This window comes from Phaseolus vulgaris, chromosome 3, assembly GCF_000499845.2.
Source record: "Phaseolus vulgaris cultivar G19833 chromosome 3, P. vulgaris v2.0, whole genome shotgun sequence".
NCBI classification, from domain to species: domain Eukaryota; kingdom Viridiplantae; phylum Streptophyta; class Magnoliopsida; order Fabales; family Fabaceae; genus Phaseolus; species Phaseolus vulgaris.
Genome location: NC_023757.2, coordinates 33,298,214 through 33,325,424, shown reverse-complemented (window position 1 = coordinate 33,325,424; position 27,211 = coordinate 33,298,214). Strand labels below are relative to the sequence as shown.

Here is a 27,211-nt window from a genome sequence, read left to right as displayed (position 1 = left end):
AAAGAGGAAGACAAAGTCATTCAATAGTTCTCTAGGTCTCATTTTCCTAACAGGAACAATATTTAAACAATTTATTTTTATATTTTAATTTTAAAATATAAGTAAAAGACGGGGTTTAAAATGGAAGAAAAACGATGGATATCATGAGAAAGATATGTATTAATAATTTGTTGGAGGCCGGTAAACTCTTTAGTAATTAATGACTTTGCTTCATAAGCAGTTATTCCGTTACATTCTCAATTTACATGAGCTATATAAAATGACATTAAAATTCAATTTACAGGTAAGTACACTGAAATTCAAATTGAACTTCAAACTTTGACCACTAACAAGAATGATATTCCAAACTAGAAGTATAAGCATTTGGGTCATGCATAGCTTCTCAGGACCTTCTTCATCTGAGAGTGACCATTTTAGGACCAATTCACCAAGCTACATGCATAAATGACAGGGTACAGATTGAACTAACTGATGTTTCTTGTTACATTCATTCACAAAATCATGCTTCTACAACAGGTGTTTCTTCCAGAGTAGAACTAACTGATGCAATTCCTTCGGTAACATCTGATTCTTGTGTCTGTTCTGTCTCAACATTAAGAACCTTTTCTCTGAGCTTCGTTTCAAGTTCTTCTAATGCACTATATTTCTCAGCTAGGAAACTCTTTAGGGCATCCTTACCGCGGAAATTCTGTTCGTTATAGTAATACATTGCACCAGCCTTTAAGATTAGTTTGTGTTGTACACTTAAATCTATAATCTCTGTTTCTTTACATATCCCCTTGCCAAATTCAAGCTCAAATTCAGCAGTTTTAAACGGAGGGGCAAGCTTGTTCTTCACAACCTTGACAAGAATCTGGCTTCCTAAAATCTGCACAAATAAAATTAACAGTTGTGGTTTACAAAAACAAAAATAATTCTAATAATTTAAATAAAATTATATATTAATACCAATAAAAAGGGACGTCGATGACTCCCAAACCAAAATCAAAATTAAAAAAAAAATATATGAAGAGATCTAATTCGTCCTTTCTAAGTGAAATTTGAAATTCTTCATTTTTAAGAGATCTAATTACTCATAAAATCCTTAAGTTTCAATTTCTTTTAAATCCGTTATCGAAACAACATAATTTGTTGTAAAGTATTTCAAATTCTTCATACAAATAAACTACCCTCTTAAAATTCTCCGTTCAAACACACTATAAATGTAGGTACTGCATAGATGATTAAAATACCAAAAATGGTAATGTCGTCAACAAATAGCATGCTTACTCAAAACAAAACAAAAACAGTATGTGTCACAACCAGTTTTGCCAAAAGAACTGGATTGATGATGACAAATGACTTCACCACAAAATTTACAACCGTCTCGACCTAATAATGCTAATATATTTTCTCTTGAGGAGTGCTGGCAACACACTCCCTAGTACATTCTTTATAATACACCCTAACACGTTCCTTTTAACACAATCTCTTTACTATTAGTTAAAATTTATTGGAAATTACGAAATCATGAGTGGAATTCATTAGCTATGAAGTGGGTCTCATAAAATTATGTAATTTTCAATCAATTTCAATTAATAAGAGTGTGTTAGAGCATTTCTGTTTTTCTTTTTAAATTTAACTTCATACTAAACACCAACATCTACTTTGCTGCAGGATGTGGAAACATTCACTATTAACCATAAATAAGCAAGCAACTTCAATTAATTTACATCTCCTGTTTTATAGGGCATGGACAGAACTGCTATTTATCAAGATTGCAATAAGTTCACTGAATTCAAAAGCTTTACACCTACACCACTCACGTCCAAAGTATATCAAGAAATGAAAGTAACTTGGAACATAAATTTAAAGAGAAAGCCTATTTCAGAACAGAATATTGTTGATTCCATCAAACTGAACCAGATTTTATTTTTTTGAAACAAACACTTGAACAGGATACTACAGCAGGAAGTACGGCAGAAAAAAAATCAGTATATGATTACCTCTTCACCCTTCTTGACAAAACCTGTTCTCTTGATATTTAGACGCACAGAAGCATAGAATTTCAATGCATTACCACCACAAGTAACTTCCGTAGGCCCACTAAATCCCCCAAAAGTTGAAATCTTTGACCTCACCTGGGGGAACATACACAACAGAATTCCTGTTACTAAAAGACAGACACATCCCCAAGGTAATTTGTTGAACAAAGTACTTCCACTTCCACCCAAAAGAAAATGTATACATTACACACACAGAAGATAATATTCCTACAGAATACACAAACAGTAAAAGATAACACCAACCAAGTCATTTAACATTCCTTTGGATAAAAAACCATATAAAAAAACACATCGAATATAGCAAGCAACACTCCATCATAAGTTTAAAAATAGGTCCATTGGTATATGTCTGACCGATGTATGACCAGTACATAATTAATATTTCAATAAATTCAAATAATTTGGAAAGCCAAAGAACATACATAGCTAGATAATCTTTTTGAGAGCTCCTCTACTCGAAAATAAAACTCCATATTTACTCACAGAAGCTATGGCTCTGATATTTACCCCAGCAATGAACCCTAACTATGCTGTTCCTTGATATAATTTATAACAGTGCTAGTAACATACACTCTACCATACTCTCCTATTGTCAAAATTCATTGAAAACAACTAAATAATGAGTGAATTAATCAAAATAAGGATGGAGGGAGACCCAAACGTTTTGTGATTTCTAACAAATTTCAATTAATAATAGGGGCATGCTGCTAGCACATCTACATTTATTATTATTTTCTTTGTAATCTGAAAAAAATAGACTGATGAAGTTCCAGCAATTAATAGCTTTTGGTATTTAAGATTCAGGTGAATTTATACACTAATTTTTACACGCATGCAGCTTTTACATGCATAAAAAAAGACAGTGAATTGACTCTGAACATTACACTAAGCAGAAGACAGAAGCAGGACAAAGTCAGAGAGGTTGAAAAGTTTAATAAAGTCAACAACAATAGAATATATGAATTATGATAGTGGAACATTGCTCAGCATAAGTCAAGAAAATAAATCATAGACCAAACATCAAATTAGGACCGGACAGGCTAACCCAAACAGAAGTTTCACGTACACACTAACTTGCTCAGGTTCAAACTGAAACATATTCATAATCTGACCAAAGTAAAATTGACAACATAGCTGCCGTTTTGGTTGTTGGTTCTGCAAAAATAGGTGTTAGATTAGATACACAAGTAACTAAGTTTTACGTAGCAATTTGGGGTGCAATACTAATTTTACGGAGTTATTGAAGTTATAAAGTATTTTAAGAGTCAGGGGAGCATACATACTTAATAACCAACTGGTAAGAGGTTTTGTTATGAGGAGTTTTACAATCCTGGTCAAAGGCTTTGTTGTACATGTTTTATGGTATCATTGGTACCTTAGTAATGAAAGCTCTGGGTTGCCTATCAAAAACAAATTGACAACATAGCTGATAACAATTTAGCCGATACCTGATTTATAAAAATTAATATACTTTGAGAAAGTGTCAAGGCATGGCTCAATTTTCGAAGTGCCTGACTCATTAACCTAGCCTGCATTGCCATGTGAGCATCACCCATTTCACCATCAAGCTCACCTTTAGGAACAAGTGCAGCCACCTATCATATAAAAACTGCAAAAAGTTAGTTGACACTGGATGTGCATTTAAACAAATAAAACAAGATTTGAATGACGTAGTATGAACCATATGGAAGAAAAAACTATACAAGAGGGAGAAATACAGAGAAAGTTCAAAGAGGAACACTAAATTTTGCTCATTCTTTCCATTGGAAAATCAAACTCAACTAGTCTACAAATGAGGGTTTAAGAGGACAAAATCCAAAATATTAAAAATAACAATTTTATTTAAGAGCTTCTAAAATTTGGCTGAGTCAATGTGATAAATACCCAAGCACGTGTGAAACTTACTCTCAAAAGCTAGCTATTAAGGGGGAAAACAAAACCCTTAAATAATCCACTTCACTCAACTCTCTTAGTTGGTTAGAATCATTCACAGGTAGCCCTTTCTGAGACATTGACAACCAGCTCTAATATCAATTTGTAAGTACCCAAGAACTTGGAGAACCCACCCTCAGAAGCTAACTACTAAGAGAGGAGAATCAAACACTTATATACTCCACCGAACATCCCATACTACTCGAAGTAGGACTTAGGCACCCCACAATACCCAAGTTCCTATCACAATGCTAAAAAATGCTTCCATTCCAGAACAATTCCAGTTTCCACATCAAATATCTCACCCTCCCCTGAACTTATATTATAACCAATCACACTGATTTCTACATAATACAAGAAGCCGGAGATATCTCTAGGTGACAAGCATCACCAAAAGCAAGATTTATGTACAGGGATCTACCTACACAGAAAATAGAATACTTACACCAATAAATAAGTTTTATAGGATGAGTAGTTTACAATGACTAGATCTAATTCAAGGGTGATTGGATACAATCAGTTTCCTACAATAAGTTATTAGATGGTGGTGAAAGTATGCCACTTGATACACTGGTTTAGTGAATCTAATAACAGATTAATATAATAGTAGAATCAACACTTACCATATAATCGTAAGCAAGTTACAACGGAAACAGGGAAAGTATTGACAGAAACAAAAGAAAATGTGCTTCAAACTTACACTGTCGACAACAATTACATCAACTGAACCACTACGGATTAAGGTATCCACAAGACTAAGTGCCTGTTCACCACAATCGGGTTGGGAGAACAGCAAATTCGCTGTGTTCACACCAATAGACTCTGCAAGTGTCTTATCAAGGGCATGCTCAGCATCAACAAAGACACAATAACCTGTATGAAACAACCATATCAATTTCCAGATAAACCAGCTACAAAATTCTAAACAAGTAAATCATAAAATTGTGTGGGTAGGCCTCCTCAACTTCATTATTAATTTATTGAAATTATAGTTACAATTAAACTAATGGAATGGAAGAACACATCTGAAACCGGGAAAACTACTAGCACCAAATTTAGACTGTGAGAAACCAAATTAGATTTACAGCTGGGAAACTGCTAGCACTAGCAGTGTAGCACCTAAAATTTGTAGGCAGGGTATTGATATTGAAGCAGGGATTTTAGACAACAAGAAATCATGTATAGAATCAGACATCAAATTTGCCGTTTCCAAAAAGTAATAGTCAAAGGGTGTTCTAAGAACCAAAGTTAGACATTCTTTAAGAAATCACAAGGAAAAAAACAGCACAATTATCACTATCAAACATAAAGAGCAGGGCCCGGAGATTAAATCATCTGAGTCTGTAGCAACCATAATTATGATTAAGTCATGGTAACATCTATAGAAGTTAGAAGTCTAAATCCATTACAACCAAAAGACATAGACATTTCAATTATAAGTGCTGAAGTATTATATGAAGATAACCTCCGAGCTTCTGTGCTTCTGCAATCACATGTAAAGCAAGAGTTGTTTTTCCAGAAGCCTCTGGACCATATATTTCCACAACACGTCCCTATGGACACAAATTGGGGGAAAACGGAAAACTGTCATCAGTATCCAGCAGTTAGTGTATTAAAAACGGTTCAGTCTATTCACATAAAACAAATAAGCAAGAAACCTCTTCATGCAAGGATCAAAGCATACCTTCGGAAGACCACCAATTCCTAGTGCTATATCAAGACCAAAAGAACCTGTAGACACAACAGGCACATTTTTTGGTGAGACAGAACGACCAAGCCACATGATGGATCCCTTTCCAAATGCAGAAGTGATTTGATCAAGAGCTTGTTGAAGTGCCAGCTCTTTCTTGGACATGTTTTCTTCACCAGAGTCACTTCCATCAGATTTAGAGCGCCTTCTACCTTTAGGTATATAGAAATGGAAAATGTTGTCAACTTCAAATCTGTTCAAACTTCAAACATTAGAGATAATAGGAAACTAGAGGAGAATGATCTGAAACACTACATTATTTTCTATAAATTGCAACTTATATCAGTATGACATTAATGGATGAGATAGACATGAACGGACTCTGGTACGATATGAACTCTCCAAATAAGAAAACAGAGATACTGCCACCATTCAGGAGTCCTAGTTCGCTTTCTTTTCAAACTTGCTTCTTTCCTCCACCCCTCTTCCCTCTTTTTAATACTCCAATTTTCTGTTTAACCATCCAATCAATCCCCTTCTTGCTTACCTTCTCATCCTGTCCTGTTACTTTTCATGCAACCTTCCTCAAACCCAAGTTACTCAACTATCATATAGTGCATTTTCATGTTGTACCTTAGTCACAGTAGTAGGACGCCTAACATAAAGGCTAAATGAAATAAATACTGCTCCAAGAAAAAGTAGAGACTCCTAAATGATCCATGCTTACTATTACACGAATCCATAAAAAAAAAAACGCAACGAACAAGTATAAACTTTTGTTTTGGTTTGATTCCGCACATGAATACAAAAACTTAGATGTATAAACTATAAAGAACATAAACAATTCCTTGTCAAGCATCATTCTGAGGATTCACCAAAAGCACAATGAGCTTAACTGGACTTACCAAGCCCAACGCATATCATGATTATTATAATTTATTTACCCTATAAGCCTTGTAAGAAGATTACCCCAACAATAAAGACTAAGTTTCAACAATTACATGCAATTATTAGCCTTATCTCTATTGTTAGTTAAAATAAATCTTACTATATAGTCTTATCTATAAATCAGTTAGTATTAGTCTTATCTCTATGGCTACTTAAAATAAATTTTATTATAAATCAATTAGTCTGTTGTAACTGATTCTTATATATAACCTATAACCAATGCTACGCCATGAGAATGAATAATAATATTTGAAACAGTATTTTTTTTCATCTATGTATCTTTTGTTTCTTTCTTGGTCTTTGAATATGGCATGCCATGAATTTTACATGATATCAAAGATCTTGAATTGAAGATTTCTATTGCACTCTTATTGTCTTCCCCTAATACTACCATTGTTTCCATTCTTCCATGGCTTTGACAATTCTTCAACCCTAGATGAATCGCTCAATCCCCACAGTCCATATTATGTACATCCAAACCAAATGAGAATCCATCGATCTCTCTTGTTTCTCCTCTTCTTGATCCCACAAATTACAAATCGTGGTCTAGATCAATGACCACTGCATTCAATGCAAAGAATAAGTTGGAATTTGTTGATGATTCTTTGCTGCAACCAATACCTAATCATGCTCTTCATGCAGCATGGAAATGTTCCAATAATATGGTGGTCTTGTGGTTGATACACTCAGTATCACCTTCAATCAGAGAAAGTATAATGAGGTTGGATAAAGTTGTTGATATTTGGAAAGGCCTGAAATCAAGATATTCACAAAGAGGTCTATTGAGAATCTCAAAATTACAGCAAGTTATTTCTGTCAAATATGGTGATGTTACAGAGTATCATACAAAATTAAGGGTGATATGGGATGAATTAGAATCATATAGACCAGATACAATATGTAGTTGTGTTAAAAAATGTTCATGTAATGCTCTTGCAACTGTGAAACAAAGGAAGGTACAAGACCAAGTTACACAATTCTTGAGAAGATTGAATTATCAGTATAATAATGTAAGGTCTGCTATACTAATGATGGACCCTCTTCCCTCAATTAACAAAGTTTTTTCATACGCTACTTAAAAAGAAAGACAATTCAATGGAACTACAGCCACATCTCAGGAAGCACAGAATTCATAATTGAAATTAACTTCACAACAATATCAAACTCTAATGAATTTACTGCAACAGACATCTACAGGATCTTCTTCCTCTACGCAAAGTGCTCATATTAATCAACTTGGTATTCTTCCTAAAACAAATTATGTTCTAGGAATATTTTACCTGTTGTTTGCACCATAAACAATGATTCTAATCCCAATACTTGGCTTCTTGAATTGGGGGCTACTGACCATATTGCATATTTTCTTGACTTATATAGTGAATATAGACAAATTTCACCCATTATTGTTAGCCTCCCTCCCCAATGGAGAACAATAGATTGCTAAATATTCTAGCATACGTTTCAGAGTTTCTAGTTCTGACTGATGTGTTATATCTACCAAATTTCAAATTCAATTTGATCTTTATTTCCAAATTAATTAATTCCATATATTACATGATCATAAATATTTTCTTACTACTGTTGATGATCATACTAGATTTGTTTGGGTTTTCCCAATGTCTTCTAAAGCTGAAACACAATCTCTTTTACAAGGATTTGTTAATTCTGTTGAAAGACAATTTGATACAAAAAAAGTCAAAACAATTCGATCAGATAATGGTGTGGAATTTATCATGAGTTATTTTTTTTCAATCTACTGATACTATACGTCAAACCACTTGTGTTGAAACCCCTCAACAGAATGGCATTGTTGAAAGGAAACATAAACATTTACTCAATGTAACTTGAGCTCTCTTATTTCAGTCTAACATTCCCAACCTTTTTTGGTTGTGTGCTTTACTTCATGCAACTAACTTAATAAACCTTATTCCCACACCTTTTCTAAAAAATGTGTCCCCATATCAAAAGCTCTATTCTTAATTATACGATGTTACTTTACTTTGAGTGTTTGGGTACCTTTTTTAAACTAGCACTCTTAGTACTCGCAGGAGGAAGTTGGATCATAGAACTTTACCATGCGTGTTTCTAGGGTTCAGGTCTCACAAGAAAAGTTATATTGTGTACAATCTTCACACACAAACCATTGAAGTCTCTCGAAATGTTATTTTTTATGAGAATTGTTTTCCCTTTTCCACTATCAACGTTAATGGTCTAACCACCCTTGCTTACCCTTTCAGCACTACTCACAACCCACGGGCTTTCTCTTCACTTACGGACTCTCCTCCCCTTATTTCTTCTAAACATTCCCTCAGAAAATCTAACAGAATCCGAACTAGACCTCTTAAATACAATGATAATCAAACTACTTTCGCTTCAGCTACCATGATTAATCCTCTAGATACCAAATATCCTATTTCTTCTATGATTTCGTATAACAAAGTTTCTTCACATTATCACAACTTTATTCTTAATGTTTTGAAACTGTATTCTTTTCTCTGTATATCTTTTGTTTCTTTATCGATCTTTGAATGTGGTATTCCATGAATTTTACACCAATGACAGTTAATACTAAAATTTGAAAAAGAATGTGATAATCTATTTTCAGTATAAATAAACTCCTGCAACTGATTAACTTCTGGATTCAGATAAAGGGAAGGGAAGAAAGCAAGAGAGCTTCGGCAAACCTTTAGATGAAAAGCTCAAAATATGAGAAGTGCTAAATAATCCCAGCTCAAAGCCCTGCAAATGAAAGCAAGAACTGATTATGCAGGAAAATCAGCATCAATCAGAAACGTACGAAGAAGATGCAAAAAGTGAGGGAAACGATTGGTTAAATGCATATTCATGACCATGACTGACAAAACGGCCAATGCTTTTTCCTTTTCCTTACCTTTTGTTAGAGGGCAAATATTCCTCTGACTTCGGTCCCCATGAATGCACGTATTACTTTAAAAGTACATAATTAACTAAAGAAATTAAAACGTGACAGACAAGGTCATCAGAATCATAAAATGATAATAATGCATAAAACAGAAGAGAGCACCGTAATATGCCTTTGGTGACAAAAATTATGAAAAACAACTGATCAAAGTGCATAAACAAAACCATGTGACAGCATACAAAAGAGGAAAAAAAACGCGTAGAAACGAACCTTAGGGACGAATAGCGAGCGTGTGAGAAAGGAAATGTTACGAAGCAGACTCGCCATAGAAGCAACTTTCGGAGGTTCAAAGAAAGAGAAGAATTCCAATGAAAGTGTAATGGGACATCATGAACACGACACTGATACTAACACTAAGACTAATACTAATGTTTTCTTTTCCATAAATAATGGGGTGCGGAAAGATATTTGTTGGGATGGAGGAAGTACCACTCCTTCTAATTTTCCTAGATGTATGTGAATGGACTTTAAAAAGTTGAGATGAGCCAATTACTTTTTGCATCTCATGCTTATTCCTGCACCTCTTCAGAGAATTGGAAATATGTTATTAATTATCTAATTTAGAAAAAAATTGCATTATGTAAAATATATTTGAATTATGTATTCTATAATATATTTTTATTTTAAAATTATGTGATTTGAAATGCCAGTAGTTCTATAATTTAAACCTTTTATATAATCTATAATATATTGTTAGATTTTGAAATTTATTTTAAATCGTATAATTCATAAAAGTATACGGAATACATTTTTTAGTTCTAATTTACAAAATTAAAAAATAAATTTTCTGTTATTAACTATGGACAATTTAAACTTTTCCTGTACCTGTAAGAAAAAGACATGAAAGCGATAAAAGAAACCGACAAAATAAAATGAAAAATTTATATAGTTAATCGTGAAAATTCTTGACTAGTTTTGCTTCCAATAAAAAGAAGAATTTCACACCTATACTTTTTTAACAAAATTAAAAATTTATTGATCATGTAATAAAAAAATTATGTTGGATGGTTTTAAATAAATAGTAGTAATAAGTACATTAAAAATACTAATAATTATGTTATCTCCTAATTTTAGGTATTTTGTTGCTTTACATGTTGTTCTTCTAATTAATTGTATTTTCACTCCCTTTTTAAATAACAGATCTCCGTATGAAAAACTGCATGACACTTTATATCATTGGTCTATTTTACGTGTTTTTGACTGTCTTTGTTTCTCTAGCAGTATCACTTCTCACGTAACACAAACTTGATGAACGTTCTATTTCTGGTATTTTTCTTGGTTTTCAACCTAATACTAAAGGTTACATTTTTCTCGATCTTAAAAATCATAAAATAGAGGTCTCAAGACACACTATCTTTTATGAAACTCACTTTCCTTACAAATTGAAAGATGAAGTTAACAAGAACCCTAACAATTTATCTTTACTCATCCCTTCTTCTTATGCATCCACTTTCCCTATGATAATTACACTGCTGAACCGATATCTGTCACTGTTGAACCGGTATTTGTCACGGTTGAACCGGTATCTATGGCACCTACGGATCAACTCATCCCCAATTCAACTCGTCCAAGATGAACCCTACCTATCTTTATGAATTTCACATTGATCTACCATCTACACAGACTGTAAGTACAAGATATCTTATCTTTATTTTTTTGTCTTATAATGCTCTGTCTTCTAATTTTAAACATGTTTTTTCCTCCTTTACATCACACACTAGGCCTAAAAGTTATGAAGAAGCTTCACAACATCCATGCTGGAAAGAAGCTATGGAAGCCGAACTTGAAGCTCTCTCCACAAAAAATACATGGCAACATGTTCCCCTTCCACGGGGTAAGAAACCCATTGGTTGCCATTGGGTCTACAAAATCAAACACAACAGCGATGGCACCATTGATGGCTACAAAACACGCCTGGTTGCCAAGGGCTACACACAGCTGGAAGGACTTGACTTCTTGGATCAAAAGTCTGGGTGACCTCATGTGTTTTTCTTGGTCTTGAAGTTGCTCGCAACAGTAATGACATCCACCTCTCCCAAAGGAAATACACTCTTAACCTCCTACATGAAACATGAATGTTGGATTGTGCTCCTGTTTCTACACAATGGTTCACTCCTTACGCCTCTCCAGTGAACAAGAATTGTTGTTGAATGAAGAAGACTCCTCCTCCTACCGGTGCCTAATTGGGAGGCTCATCTATCTTACCAATATAAGACCCAATATTGCCTTAAGTGTCAACAAGCTGAGTCAGTTTGTTTCCGTCCCTACCTCTACTCATCAATAAGCAGCCTTTCGAATCCTAATAATCCTACGATATCTCAAGAATGCTCTTGTTTACGATATCTTTTTTTCCTCACCAAAACTCTATCTAGTGAAAAGCGTACAATGACTCTGATTAGGCCACCTGCCGTGAGACAAAAAAAAATTGTTACTGGTTTCCCCATATATATAGGGAAATCTCTTATCTCCTGAAAATCAAAGAAACAACAAACCATTTCCAAGAGTTCCTCTGAGGCTAAGTACATGGCCATGGCTGCCACAACGTGTGGACTCCAATGGCTCACCTATCTGCTACAAGATCTTGGTGTCTCCTACACACAACCGCCAACCATGTATTGTGATAATCAATCTGCCATCCAGATTGCATCCAATCAGGTTTTCCAAGAACGTACCAAACACATCGAGATCGATTGTCATATTGTTCGAAAAAAGATTACTGTTGGACTCCTAAAGTTGCTTTCAATCTCATCTTCCATGGAGAATGCTGATATTTTCATAAAATCATTACCTCCATCCACTTTTCAGCTTATGCATCCCAAACTGGGAATGAAAAACATCTATTCTCTGTTTCTCACCACAAAGCTTTTCTTTAAGGTTCCACTTTTATTTTGTTTTTGTTGTTTAGCTTCTTCTCACGCGCAATCTTGTTTTTTTTTTCTTCACTGCCGTTCTTGTGCATTATTGTGCAATCTTAGAAATTGCTGTTTATTGTGATAAGGGAACTAACCCTGCTATAGATTATAGTTTCATTTTATATCTTAAAATAGTAATATGATACTGAGGCACAAATGTCTATTATTTATTAATTAAGACCAGTTAAATTATATAGATACATTTACTTTTACAAAAAATCATTTAAATTGTGAAAAATTTAAGTATTAATTCTATTTTTTTATTTCCTCCTTTCTCTTATTAGGAATAACAATAGTTGCCTAAACAGCCTAACTGTTTATCAAACATGTATATATAAAATTATTCAGACAGCAAGAATGGTCATCCATAATTTTATTGTATAAATAACAGAATTAAAAAAGAGATATTGTATACATCTTTTTTGGGTCCAGAAAAAAAATAAAAAAATGCGTATATTGATTTGATTTTGTAAGCTGGGCCTAAAATAAAGGACTTTTGGAAGCAGAGTGAGGTGGTTGGGCCCCCATATTTGGTGAAAGCGAAAAAAGAATAAAAAAGGAAGCCCTAGGCAATAAATAGAGAGTGTATTCAAGTTCAGAAAAGAAGGAAGAGGAAAAGAGGATTGGAGAGTGGCCACGTTTAGCAACAACCAAACCCTCTCTGTTCTTCTTCATCTTTTTCTTCTTTAGGGTTTTAGCTTCATCTCATTCAACTAAGCTTTTCTTTCACCTCTGCAATGAGTAACGACAAGGACACCTTCAACGTCGCCGATCTCTCCTCCGGTACTCCTTCCATTTCTCTCTTCTCTTTTTTTATTTTTTTTATTTTATTTTTTCGTGCTTCACACGTTTGATGTTCTATTGTTCTTAATTTCTCCCCGAAGTACTCAACGAGGAAAATAGAGCGGACCTAGTCAATGCTCTTAAGGTTAGTATCATCTTTTTCTTACCACTGCTGCTACTATTACTTCTACTAATGTTGTTATTTATATATGAAGCTGAGATTAAGATTTGAATTTATCGGGATTTACATGTTAAATCTGGCTATTTTTATTGTTTCTGAGATTTTTCAATGTTTAATTTTGCGCAGAGCAAGATACAGAGTTTGGCCGGGCAACACTCCGATATTCTTGAGTCGTTGTCACCTATTGTCAGGAAGCGTGTTGAGGTTCTTAGAGAGATCCAGGTATAATAGTTAGCCCGTCACCTGGGTTGTTTAAATTTCTTGTTCGTGATTTTTTAAGTGTTAATTGTAGTTGTTGTTTGGAATGTCCTTGGTTGGGGTAGGTGTGAAGTGTTGTTATTCCCTTGCATATAAGGTTTTGTATTGATTGATGAGATGCTTCGAGATAACATTTTGGTGTTTTGGAGCTTCCTCCTTTTAAATTGATATTATTATTTTGTCATAATTTTGCAGGGCCAACACGATGAATTAGAGGCTAAATTTTTTGAGGAGAGAGCAGCACTCGAAGCCAAATACCAAAAAATGTATCAACCACTGTACACGAAGGTGAAACTAACTAAGTAGCATTTGCCGTTTTATTCTTTGCCTGGACGTGTAGCTTAAATGAGTTTCATTATCTGCTACTTAAGCTGTGCAATTGTCTTTTAATCAAATTTATAATTGAAATCGTGATTCTTAGCTCTAGGGATGTTGATGTAATAATAAAAATATTATTTTTTTCCTTGTCATGGTTGACTGCAGCGGTATGACATAGTAAATGGTGTTACCGAAGTCGAAGAAGCGGCAGTGAACGAAAAAACACCCGATAGTGGGGAGGATGAAGGTAATAATACAAATACATGAGTTTTTCTTTTAACAGTGTTTCAATTACTTAATATTTGATAGAAGTATTTGCTTAACAGAGAAGGGAGTGCCTGCGTTTTGGCTTACTGCAATGAAAAACAATGAAGTGTTAGCCGAGGAGGTTAGTTCATTTGGTTCAGCAGTTGACTTTTTTTATAATGTACATTTTGCAACGTATTTTCATTTTATTAGTTTTCTCATTGTTCCCTTGCGAAAACTAGATTTCAGAGCGTGATGAAGGTGCTCTCAAGTTTCTCAAAGATATCAAGTGGAGCAGGATAGAAAATCCTAAAGGATTCAAGCTTGAGTTTTTCTTTGATACCAATCCTTATTTTACTAATACTGTCTTGACTAAAACATATCATATGATTGATGAGGATGAACCAATTTTGGAGAAAGCAATTGGGTAAGATTCATTAATTGTTTTTATTATACTACTATAAATTATGATGCCACATCACTGTTACCTAACCAGTATACTATCATGTTAAATTGGTTGGTGGTGTGTATTCTTTAATAAATTTGCTTGCTGAATTTTGTTTTTTAATTTCTAGGACTGAAATTCAATGGCACTCAGGAAAATGCCTGACACAGAAGATTCTTAAGAAAAAGCCCAAGAAGGGTTCAAAGAATGCTAAACCAATTACCAAAACTGAAAGTTGTGAAAGTTTCTTCAATTTCTTCAATCCACCACAAGTTCCTGAAGATGATGAAGACATTGATGAAGAAGCGGTACTGGTGTTGAATTAAACAACCAATCAATTTGAACTTTATTAACGTTGCTATGTGCAACACTGTTTATTTTTTTTTTTGTGCTTTGATTAATACTTTTTTTGTTCATAGGCTGAGGAGCTCCAGAATCAGATGGAACAAGACTATGACATTGGGTGAGCTTGATTATCGTTTACCAGTGTTTGTAGTTGCATGTATCAGGTTTCCAACATGTTACTCATCTTCCAATATAAAGTATTTGTTGACTTTTGTTGCAAACCGTGCATCTTTGTATTTATTGTAATCTTGATGGAACAAGACTACGCAATCCTTTTGTTTATCGAAATCTTGATTTTTAAATTTTCATTGTCTTGAATCTTGTTATATTGTCATGCATGTTTAGGTCAACAATAAGAGACAAGATTATTCCCCATGCTGTGTCCTGGTTTACTGGAGAGGCCATCCAGGGGGATGAATTTGGAGAACTAGAGGAAGATGAGGACGATGAAGATGTTGAAGAAGACGATGATGAAGAGGATGACGAAGATGATGACGATGACGAAGAGGATGAGGAAGAGAACAAGATTAAAAAGAGGGTATAATTTGTAATTTCTTTAAAATGTTAGTACTGGGTTTGTTTTCTGTCTCAGTTTTGAATCTTACACACTCTTTTTTGTGGGATCTCCCCCATTGTGTTATGTCGCTGCAGTCATCAGCACCCAAGGTACGGAACTTGTGATATAAGTTGAGATATAGATTGTTTTTTCCTTTCGTGCTCCTGCAACTCACATGACTTGGTTCCTTTTTTTTACTGTGTAAATCTTCAGAAGAGTGGAAGAGCACAGCTTGGTGAAGGTCAGCAGGGTGAGCGACCTCCAGAGTGCAAGCAGCAGTAGAAGTATATTTCTGTGGAGATTTATTTAAGAAGTTGAGTTTTATTGGTATTGGAGAATATCTGATGTGAAAGTGGGTTTAATACTGTTTTAATGTTTCTTAATTAATTTCCTCCCTAAATTTTGGTTGTCTGGATTTTTACTTAGTCCCTTATATTATTTTGCGCTACGTACAGAGAATGTGGTTATATAGCATAAAATTGTTACAGCAATTATCCGTGCCAACACTTGTCATGCGTGCAGGTGATGACCGACAACAGTGACGCATTAACTGAACCGCACGGATCTTAACCGTAACCGTTACAATTATCTATATGCATTCTTTAGGTATTTCTGTTCTCTTGTTTAATAAATAAGCACGTGCAGTACAAGTAAAAAAAAAAATTCTAACAGAAATAGAAAAGGAAAAATACAAATCTATTTCTTCCGGCATAGGCACGGTTATGCGAATTTAATTTGTTAAAAATAGTAAGATTTAAATTTAAGGAAAGAACATAATTTTAATAATGTATTGTATGATACTATATATATTTTTTGAATTGGGATGAGATGAAAGAATTGTGTTTATTAAATATTCTTCTGTTCCTTAAGTGTGAAATATAGTTTTAACATTTTACTAATATATTATCATCCAACTAAGTACATAATTGTATAGGGTTGAAATGTACTAGAATATTAAGTAGGATTGAGATCTTCAATTCTATTTGGAAATTATCTCAAGACATAAAAAGTCTACAAAAAGGAAAAGAATAGTGTGAATTAAGATGTTATTAGTAGGGTTGTGTGTTGTTGTAATAAACATTGTCTTGTTGATTGTTTTCTTGAAATTTTCATGAGTGAAGTATCAATGTATATTTTGGTTGGGATTATAATTGAATGAGTTAATGTAATATGTATTGTTTTCTTAAATTTTTCATTAGTGATGTATCAATGTATATTTTGATTGGGATTATAATTGAATGAGTTAATGTAATATTTTTCATAAAGTTGCAAGCAAACACCAATTTTGCAAAACTCATTACTAAGTTTGACATTAGCTAAGTAGAAAGGAGAACAATACATCTTCAATCCAACTTTTCTCATCTTAGAGTAAATCAGGAGTCCACTATTCACAGGTGTAGCTATATCAATAGAAATATAAAGTGTAACAAGCACAAACACACTTAATTATCATACATTTAGAATGAAGCAAACTTAATTATTTTAATGTACTTCAAAAATTATCAAATACATTTAGTACATGATAAATTAACAAATTATGATTCTAAAATACATTAGCAGGAGCCTACAATAATAGCGGTCTCTCATGGACGGTAACTTAAGTCTGATGTAGGGTCTTGAAAATTTTACACTTAATCTTGTTGTCCTTCAAGTTCCCTGAGATGGTTGTGAAACTTTTGGTTGAGTAGGGAGAGATGGTGGAGGGGGTGCGGTTGGAGCTGCCTGACTTGGAGCTTCCTGAGATGGGCCTGGTGCACTTGGAGTTGCCTGACTTGGACCTTGGTCAGATGGGCTTGGGTGAGATGTCTGTGGGTTAGATGAGCTTATGTGGGGTGGCCTTGGGCGAGATGACCTTGGGTGAGATGGTCGTGCTGCACTTGGGTGAGATGGTCGTCTCAAAGTCTTGCATTGAAAAATCATCTGTACAAGCACACTATTAAAGCCTTCAGAAATATTTTTCACAAGTGAGTCACATTTTGGAGTGAATGTGAACCTCGATCTGGACCAAAACCTAGTATAGGAAAATAAATGATTTCAGAACCTAGGAATTGGTGTGCGTAAATGATTTCAGAACTTAGTCAACTCAAATAAATGATTTTAGAACCTAAAAATGGTGAGCATAAATGATTTCAGAACTTATGAATGATGTGCAGAAATGATTTCAAAACTTAGTCAACTTAAAATAAACGATTTCAGAACCTAAGAATGATGTGCATAAATGATTTTAGAACCTAAGTGATGGAAGAGGCCCCAACACCAATCCATTGAAAGGTCACCAAAATGTCAAATTGAGGCAACCACTAAAGTTATGGTCAAAGAGGGGTCAAGATGACGCATTTAGCCTAAGTGGAGTGTAAAGTTCTAGAACTCCTAACACATGAAGAATTTTAGAACCTACCTCACATGTGTTGAATTTAGGAGCCACCTTCCCATGTGCCAACATTTGAATTTCCCTCCAATTCTCTTTTCATATTCAATCCACTCTTGCTATATATAGAGGAGCTTGGGTCATGTAAATTCAAGATTAATTGAATAGTGAAATGCTGTCAAAATCGTGCCATTCTCACTCCTTGCCTAAACTCTCTTAGGAATAGACTTTTAATCTTCAACCGTCACCTACAAAGGGAGTTGGCCGAACCACTCTTACTCTTCATACTTTTCATGCACCTCCAAGGCTAACATCACTCTTAGGATAGCCTTGTTCCACCATCAATCCATGAAGCTTCAACATTCATCAACAAAAACCGCAAGAAAGGAGACACAAATTCATCATTTGATATCATGAGCATAGGTTCTACAAGAGCTAAATGTCTTCTCTCATTTTTGTGTTTGTGTTCTTCTTATTTCTGTGTTGTTCATCACTTGTTCATGTTATCTTGCTGTTTTTTGCTTTTTAATTTGATTTAGTTGTTGTTTTAAGCAATTCAATCGGTGCAAAATGTTCAAATTGTTCTTGAGCTTCTTAGTTTCATATTTTGTGTAGGAATCTATATGAAATTGTGTTGCTGTTTTGATTTTAGGTTGTTTGAGTCTTGTTTGAATTTTGTTCGGTTCATATGATTTGTCTTGAGTCATTTTATTTTCTGAATCCTTTGATGTTTTATCTAGTCATGTATTTCCTAAATTTGTCATCAAATCCTTGTTGTGCTGAATTTGTTGATAATTTTGGTTTCTTGATTTAATTTGAGTCCAGATTTATTTTTCTGTGTTTATTGATCATTTGATGCATTTTTCTTTTAGTTTGAGTTCATATTTGTATGCTAGTTCTATACAAATTCATATACATCTACTTCATTGTGTTTTTGAAGTTTCTTATTTTTGTTTTTAAATTCCAGAATTAGGACTCCTCTGTTTTTCAAATTCTGCTTGTTTTTTGTTATGAAATTTTAATACGTTGAAGAAAAATTCTGAAAATATGGATTAATACAGTTTGTTGCGTTAGAAAATCAAGAAAAAAAGAATTGGATGAAAAGACAAAATAGAAAAAAATGATAAATAAAAAAAGAAAAGACAAAATAGAAAAAAATGATAAATAAAAAAAGAAAAGAGTGTATTCTGGCACCAAAATATACGGTAGTTGAACAATGGTTTTGAAAAATTTATCACAATTATTTGGTGCATGTTTTTGGTGTGATTCCAACGCCAAAATCTTACTAAGACATTGAATCGTTTGTGGTTAAATTTTCAGAAGCAAATTCAAAATAGCCAGCTCATCATAAATATTTTAAGTCACGCTTTCTGAACCTAAAATTTTCCAATAGTGCTGTTTTGGTTTTTCAAATCAATTCTAGTGCCTTTCTTTAGGTTCCTTTTGTGTGCCACCCTTTATTGAGTGTTTATTTTTATTTGCTTGTCCAATATCATTCTAAACTCTTTCTAAGTTGTGTCACATAATTCAAATCCATTTGTTGTGGTACTGTTTTAAAATTTAATTTGTTTCTTGCTTTCTTTTCTTGACCTCTAAATTGTTGGTGGATAAATTCAATTGGTGCTTGTTAAGTAGAATTGTTTTTGTGGTAAGACTACCTCTACTTAGTAGGTATTGTTTTTGCCTATTCATAAGAGGCTAAGGCAAGGAGTAACAACAAACACAAATACAAATACCAAACACATACACTTTGAAGGACACAACAAAGAAGAGCAACTACAAGCCAAAGGAGTGCATAGTATAGAAAGCTGAAATTTAATTTGAGTTGTAATTACATTTAACCTTTGTTTAATTAGTGGATTAATCACGTGTAGACGGTGAGTATGTCTTCAAAGACTCAAAGTGTCTAGAAGCCTCACCTAGGAAACGTCTAGTTTAAAGCTTTGTAGATTAGCAATCTTTAATTGTGCTTAGCTAGTTTGCTTTACGTTAATTACTTGTATAGCTTTGTTTAATTGTTTACGGTAGTTACTTGTTTAACTTTGATTAATTGCTTCGTTTGTTAATTGCTTTGCATTGTTTTCCTTTGCATAAAATTTGACTTTTCATTCCTCATTGTGGTCTAAGTAAATTACTTAGAAAAAGATTTGTGTGAAGTTTTTGAGGGATAGGTTTTGGCAAGGAAAGACTTGGTACTTAAGAAGTCCTAGTGACTCACCCCTCTTTCCTGGAAAGCTACCTTACTTTCCTTTTCTTTCTTGAAGTAAAATACTTTTAAACACAAAGCTTTAGTCATGTCAACTCACTCTTATAAATCTAATGAAAGTGATATAAAGTCCATCAAATCTCTTTTAAAACAATTAGCCAATGACTTTCAATCATTCTCATATAGACAATTGGAAAACGAGGTACAAATCAAAGAGTTGAAAATGACTAAAGAAAAGGGTGAAAACTCTCAAAAATCTAAAAAAATATGTTCACATGCATCTAGTTCTTAAAATCATGATTCTTTTGGGGAAGAAAGCCTTAGGATAAATGAATATTATCAACCACCCCCTAGGAGAACTAGAAGAGATATAAGAGAATAAGAGAGCCTAAGAGAGGTTAGGGTAGATCTACCTCATTTTCATGGAAAAGAAAACGTAGAAGTCTATTTAGATTGGGAAATGAAGGTAGAACAATTATTTGCTTGCCATAGAGTAAGTGAAGAGAGGAAAGTACCCTTAACCACTCTAAGTTTTTAAGAAGATGCTAGGTCTTGGTGGACACAAAGAGAAAGGGAAACTAATGTTAGAATTGGCTGAAAATCAGAAATACTCAATTGGGATGAACTGAAGATGTGTATGAGAAGAAAGTTTGTTCCGCTTCTATATGTGAAAAAGAATAAGCTTAGAGAAGAAATGAAAGAGCTTATAGAAAAAGGAAGAAACTTTATAAATTGAGAAAAAGAATATATTAGAAGAGAAAAAGAGGTTAAAGAAAAATCTCAAGCTCTTGTAAGAAGGAAAGTTAGAGAAGAGAAAGAAAAGAGAGAAAAAGTGATGATAAAAAAGGACACTACAAAAACCTCTTTTTTTGAAGTTGAATCAGATATCGATGACATTTTATCTTCTCTAGAAAACCCTTGTGAGGATGTGCTTGTAGAGAAATATATGTTTGGAGCTGAGCCAAATATAGATATAAATGTTTCCTCCATAGAAAATACCAAAGAATGTTTAACTAAAAAGGAAGAAGAGGAAACCAACAAAGAAGAAGAGTCTTTTATGACACCCCTTGAAAGCATAGCTGAAAAAGAATCCTTAAAGGGGGATTGCAATACTTTGAACTCTTTTTTTCAATTATATAATGATCACTCTTCTTTACAAAAATCTCAAAAACCAAACTTTGTGATGTTGTTGCCTAGCTTGGGCAATATACAATACAAAGTGAACAAAAATATTTTTGAAAGAGGTCTTATGTTATTCTTTAAAAAGAATTTCAAAGATAAAAGGCCTTATTTTTGTTTAGTTTTCTCTTATTTTAATTTTCTTTTAAAAAAGAAATTTATCTTATGTTTGTTTGATGTTTACTGTAGATGGACATTTGATCTAGGAGGACGAGTATAGTTGTCAACTCAAGAATAAGGTTGCTATTCGAGATCGACCATGTAGATCTGAGGATAGATCCTCTCGAGAAGGAGGAGATGATGGACACCATCCAGCCACATACATCCCCCTACTAATGACTGTTGAACCAAGTAGTGTTCAAGATTTGAAGAATCCAAACCCTTTGAAGGATGTTGAAGGCTTGGTTGTGCTTGCTGTTGCTGAGCTGTCTTAGTTAGGATCTGGGGTAGATTGTGTTTGTAATCCTCTCTTTGATTGAATCCAAAGCATAGGCATTCTCAATCTTTTTAAAAGAAAAGTGTTTTTCAAACTAAGTGAAAAACAACCGATTGTTTTATACTTAGATGTTTTTAGAAAAGATTGAAAACTATTTTTCAAATGGTTGAGTTGTTAAAACCAAAACAACCGATTGATTCGAGAAAACAACCGATTGTTTGTTTTGGTACCATAATAGAAAAACTGTTTTATCTTTGACTGAGCTTTAAATGTTTTAATTGTTTACGCTCCAGTCTTTAATGCTTTGACCAATCTTTTAAATGCAATGAATAAGTTTGTTAAGATTTGATAACAAACAATATCTTTGAATATATTCAGAAAAACAGATTTGAGTAACAAGATTTTGAACACAAGTTTTTGAGTTTTCAAAGAATTGAGATTGCTTAGAGATTGAGATTAATCATAGTGTGTGATATAGGATTTCTGCTTGTATTGATTTCAGATTTAATTCTGTAACAAGTGTAATCCTTGTATTCTGTTGAACAAGTTTCTTCTGTGTGTTTGTTGAGAATTGTTGTGTGTTCTTGAGGGGATCAAGATCAACATTCTTAATGTTGGTGTGTTGGCCAAGAGAAGTGTGTGTCTTGAAGGGATCAAGGTCACTTTCTTGGTTGTGGTGTAAGTGATCTAGGTGTGATTGCTTAGTGGAATTCCTCAGTGGTTTTTGAGAAGACTGGATGTAGCTCTGGGTTTAGAGTGAACCAGTATAAACATCTGTGTACATTTTCTCTATCCCTAACTCTTTAAATTCAGTTTTGATATTCGTTTACTGGTATAAACAACCGATTGTTTTACTGGTGCTGTGCTTTTAGCTTTGTGTTTTGAAAAACTAATTTCTTAATCAAGGTTTTCTCGAAGTAATTTCATTCAAGGCTTAACAGTTTGTGAAAACTCCCTTTAAACAATTCACCCCCCTCTAGTTTAAAGCCATATATTCTAACAATGACGAGGACGAAGCCTTGGATTTGAGGACAAATCCTTTTCAAGAGGGAGGGGATGATGGAAGAGGCCCCAACACCAATCCATTGAAAGGCCACCAAAATGTCAAATTGAGGCAACCACTAGAGTTATGGTCAAAGAGGGATCAAGATGACGCATTCTACATATAATAAACTTTAGTGTAGAATAGTTTTTTACATTTTTTGTCAAAAGTAGCATAGTTTAATTCTTTTGTATTTTTGTTGAAACATGTAAAGTGGTACCTAAAATGCTAACCTAAGTTTAATTAGAGTTTCCTATTCCTCATTGAACTTAGGTCCAACCCACATTTAGCCTAAGTGGAGTGTAAGGTTCTAGAACTCCTAGCACATGGAAGAATTCTAGAACCTACCTCACGTGCTGAATTTAGGAGCCACCTTCCCATGTGCCAACATTTGAATTTCCCTCCAATTCTCTTTTCATATTCAGCCCACTCTTGCTATATATAGAGGAGCTTGGGTCATGTAAATTCAAGATTAATTGAATAGTGAAATGCTGCCAAAATTGTGTCATTCTCACTCCTTGCCTAAACTCTCTTAGGAATAGACTTTTAGTCTTCAACCGTCACCTACAAAGGGAGTTGGCCGAACCACTCCTACTCTTCATACTTTTCATGCACCTCCAAGGCTAACATCACTCTTAGGAAAGCCTTGTTCCACCATCAATCCATGGAGCTTTCACATTCATCAACAAAAACCGCACGAAAGGAGACACAAATCCATCACTAAGAATGGTGTGCAGAAATGATTTCAGAACCTAGGAATGGTGTGCAGAAATTATTTCAGAACCTAGGAATGGTGTGCATAAATGATTTCAGAACCTAGGAATGGTGTGCATAAATGATACCAGAAGAACTTAGGAATGATGTGCATAAATGATTTCAGAACCTAAGAATGGTGTGTAGAAATGATTTCAGAACCTAAGAGTGGTGTGTAAAAATGATTTCAAAACCTAGGAATAGTGCGCATAAATGATTTCAAAACCTAGGAATAGTGTGCATAAATGATTTCAGAACCTAGGAATAATGTGCATAAATGATTTCAAAAACTAAGAATGGTGTGCAAAAATGTTTTCAGAACCTAGGAATGGTGTGCATAAATGATTTCAGAACTTCGTCAACTTAAAATAAATTATTTTAGAACCTAGACATGGTGTGCATAAATGATTTTAGAACTTAGTCAACTTAAAATAAATGATTTCAGAACTTAAACAATGTTTTTGGGCACATTTTACTTGTATATCATATCAACACTGCACCTAAAAAGTTGACTATGCTCTCTAAAATGTAAGCATCAATAGGCAATGTTGTGAAGTTGTATAAGGTTAGGAATTAAGCGATCAACCAAGTACAAACATTTAGGATTGAACAATAGGGAGCAAAACCCGAAATTACATGATATAAGGAAACTGCATTACATCTGAATCTTACATTTTTTTACCTTATCAATCAAACTGCATTACAAACTTAATTTTCAAATGTAACAGTGGTATTCCATGGACTTTTTAAATATGCCATGAGTAAAAGAACAAGTATGAATGCTTGCCTGGGAGGTAATGCAATCAAATGTTTGAATGCGACATCATTGACTTTCTTTATAGTCCTCATCTCCCTCTCTCATGCTTGGGGATATGTCATTTCGGCTGCCCTTCACATTAAGGTTTTCAATTTTTTTCCCGGGAATTTCTTTTTGAAGTTCGCGTACAAGTGTCGAACACAAAACCGCTGCACTGCCCCAGGTATGAGTTCTTGAATGGCAGGCAACAAACACCGTCAAAAGACATATACAATAGTTAAATGAAAATTATACACAAACAAAATCAACAATTAACAGCAAAGAATATACCTTTTGTTGGTCAGACATGAAAGTGATGCCTTCACGTACATCTACACCCCCAACATCTTCAATTAAAAGTTGCAAAAACTAGGTCCAAGAATCTTTGCATTCAACCTCAACTACAGCATATGCTAGTGGTAGCATCTGATCATTTGTGTCCCTCCCAACTATTGTTGACAGTTCACCACCATAAAAGCCTTTCAAGAAGCACCCATCCAAAGCAATTATGGGCCTACAAGACATAAACCTATCCTTGTGGCCTTTTAAGCACACATAAGATCTGCTAAAAACTTTTAACCCATTCATGTCTTCAACTTTCACTTTCACTGTAGACCCCAGATTTGCACGCATGACCTCATGTGCATAGTCATAAATTCGTTTGTACTGCTCTTGAAATGAACCATGGACAGTCTTCAACACCATGGCCATTGCCCGTTGAGCTTTTGACTTACTTATACTTGTGTTCCAATTTTTAACAACTTTATTCCTTACATCATTACTTCTCAAATTTGGATTTTGACTTAAAAGAAGTCTCTAACCTCCCACTCAACCATTTAGTGCTCAACAAATCAACCTTAAACTGCCTAGCACATGTATGTACATCATTTAGTTTTGTTAATTGCCAACAACTTGTTGAGGGTAAGAACCCACAATATGCAAACCATTTACATTGTCCTTGTTCTCCAATACAACACACACGAACTCTCGAATTATCATTTTTTACTAATTTCAAGTTCCTCCCTGAATGGACAACATAAGTTCTAATGATATCTTTAAATGCTTCCTTGTCTGTAAAATAGGTACCCAAATCCCAAGAAAAATCTGTCATGTTTTTTGGCATTTCAAAGGATGGAAATTTACCACCTGTACAAATATCCTGCTCACCATCTTCAAATTCGTCCATGCTGTCTAACTCTTCTGATTCCCACTCTGTATCTAACAACCCTCTATCATGCACAAATGTTCCTTCACTTTCATCATCATCACAACCCAAATCCTGCAAATCATTTGTACAATTTGGTTCTAAACCTTCAATAGGATTACTGACCTGCCTTTTACTTCTGCGCCTATGCCTAACCTAAGGATTAAACCCTAAACCCTGACCCTGACCCTGACCATCACCCTGACCCTTATCTCTAAAACCCTCACTCTGAACTTCAATTTCACCTTCAATAAATTGAACTTCCCTTAACTAAGAAGAATCTTCTGACACATGTCCACCATCATCATCACATTCCATATCTTCATGAATAAGTGTACCAATACCCTGACCACCATGACCTTCTTCCTCCTCACCCACACCTTCTTACTCAACATTACCTTCAAGACCTTCGGGTTCGACACCACCATCATCCTCAACATCACCTTCAACACCCTTGGGTTCCACACCACCACCATCCTCAACATCACCTTCAACACCTGTAGGTTCCATACCACCATCATTCTCAACATCAGTTTCAAAACCTGTGGGTTCGACCACACCACCATCCTCAACATCAGCTTCAACACCTGTGGGTTCCACACCACCTAAAACCAACATCACTTCTGCCTCCGCAACAACATGCACTAAAAATAAATGAACCTCACCATGTGTATTTGCAATTTTCAGCATTTCTATTGCACCACCATCATCAACCAATACCTCAAATCTATTTTCCAACTCTTCACAACCTCCACGTGAATACCACATCTTTTGTCCTGTTAAAAACCCCATGTTCTTTAGGATGCCAACTATTTCAAAGTAACTTTATCTATCACCGTCACATGACCATGTTGATGTATCACCACCAACATATCTCGCATCACAAAATGTCCCACAATGATGGACCACAAGCTAAAAATAACCTATTCCATGATATGAACTTTATAAAAGGTATTCCTGTGAAATATAAATATACACATGGCAACAAATAACAAACAACTTACAAAGCAATCCTTCAGTTAATTATGTCAGAGACCAAATGTTGGACCACACATAGAAAAATCTTGCACATGGTGGACCCTACATCATAAACTACTATGCATATGTTCTTTAAAAGTAATCACAAATAGAACCAAATGTCCTAACCTTATAAACGACGAACCACGAAATGGCACCACGATTGACAATGCCTTCGGGTTCCTCAATCGTTGCCCCTTCACGAGCTCTGGATCGCACCACTGGATCACACCTCACAATCGTAGCTCACGATCGCACCTCACAATCACACCACACAATCGAACCACAAGATCACACTTCAAGATCGTTGTTCACAATCGCACCTCGTTTCTCAGAAACCCTAACCTTATAATTAAAAATGCCTAATCCCCAAATCAAATTACTAAACCCTAAACCCCCAATTTATTTTGGACTAAACTAATGTAACCATCCACGTCAGTTGACACGTCTCTGCCACATAAGCACCCCTTAAGGCCATTTGGTGCAACTTAACAGAAATGACCATTTTGAATACATTTTAAAAAACATAGGGATCAAATTGATTTTTAAAAATCACTGTACTTAATTGAATATTGGCCCAAAATGTTGGAACCAATAAGGTAGTAAAACC

At 34.4% G+C, this 27,211-nt stretch overlaps 2 protein-coding genes across 6 annotated transcripts; one reads left to right on the top strand and one right to left on the bottom strand.

Moving 5' to 3' along the window:
• Window positions 1-141: 141 nt before the first annotated feature.
• LOC137807218 (DNA repair protein recA homolog 3, mitochondrial-like) lies at window positions 142-9,937 on the bottom strand. Of its 5 annotated transcripts, XM_068607722.1 has the most exons (10): window positions 9,767-9,902; window positions 9,506-9,581; window positions 9,300-9,354; window positions 7,007-7,367; window positions 5,662-5,879; window positions 5,443-5,530; window positions 4,678-4,850; window positions 3,494-3,640; window positions 1,986-2,120; window positions 142-868 (listed from the first exon to the last, which is right to left on the bottom strand). In XM_068607722.1, exons 5-10 carry the CDS (start codon window positions 5,830-5,832, stop codon window positions 500-502), a joined length of 1,083 nt encoding a protein of 360 aa, XP_068463823.1. In that variant the 5' UTR covers window positions 5,833-5,879; window positions 7,007-7,367; window positions 9,300-9,354; window positions 9,506-9,581; window positions 9,767-9,902; the 3' UTR covers window positions 142-499. The 5 variants fall into 5 exon arrangements, with proteins under 5 accessions (XP_068463823.1, XP_068463822.1, XP_068463824.1 ...); XM_068607721.1 differs by lacking the exon at window positions 9,506-9,581 and having other exon boundaries at window positions 9,767-9,937; XM_068607723.1 differs by lacking the exon at window positions 7,007-7,367.
• A 3,074-nt stretch (window positions 9,938-13,011) lies between these two features.
• On the top strand, window positions 13,012-16,000 carry LOC137807219 (nucleosome assembly protein 1;3). Its single transcript, XM_068607725.1, has 12 exons — window positions 13,012-13,251; window positions 13,353-13,396; window positions 13,559-13,654; window positions 13,886-13,978; window positions 14,174-14,255; window positions 14,335-14,396; window positions 14,497-14,681; window positions 14,830-15,007; window positions 15,119-15,162; window positions 15,390-15,582; window positions 15,696-15,710; window positions 15,814-16,000. The coding sequence occupies exons 1-12, from the start codon at window positions 13,206-13,208 to the stop codon at window positions 15,880-15,882; spliced, it is 1,107 nt and encodes a 368-aa protein (XP_068463826.1). The 5' UTR covers window positions 13,012-13,205; the 3' UTR covers window positions 15,883-16,000.
• Window positions 16,001-27,211: the final 11,211 nt, after the last annotated feature.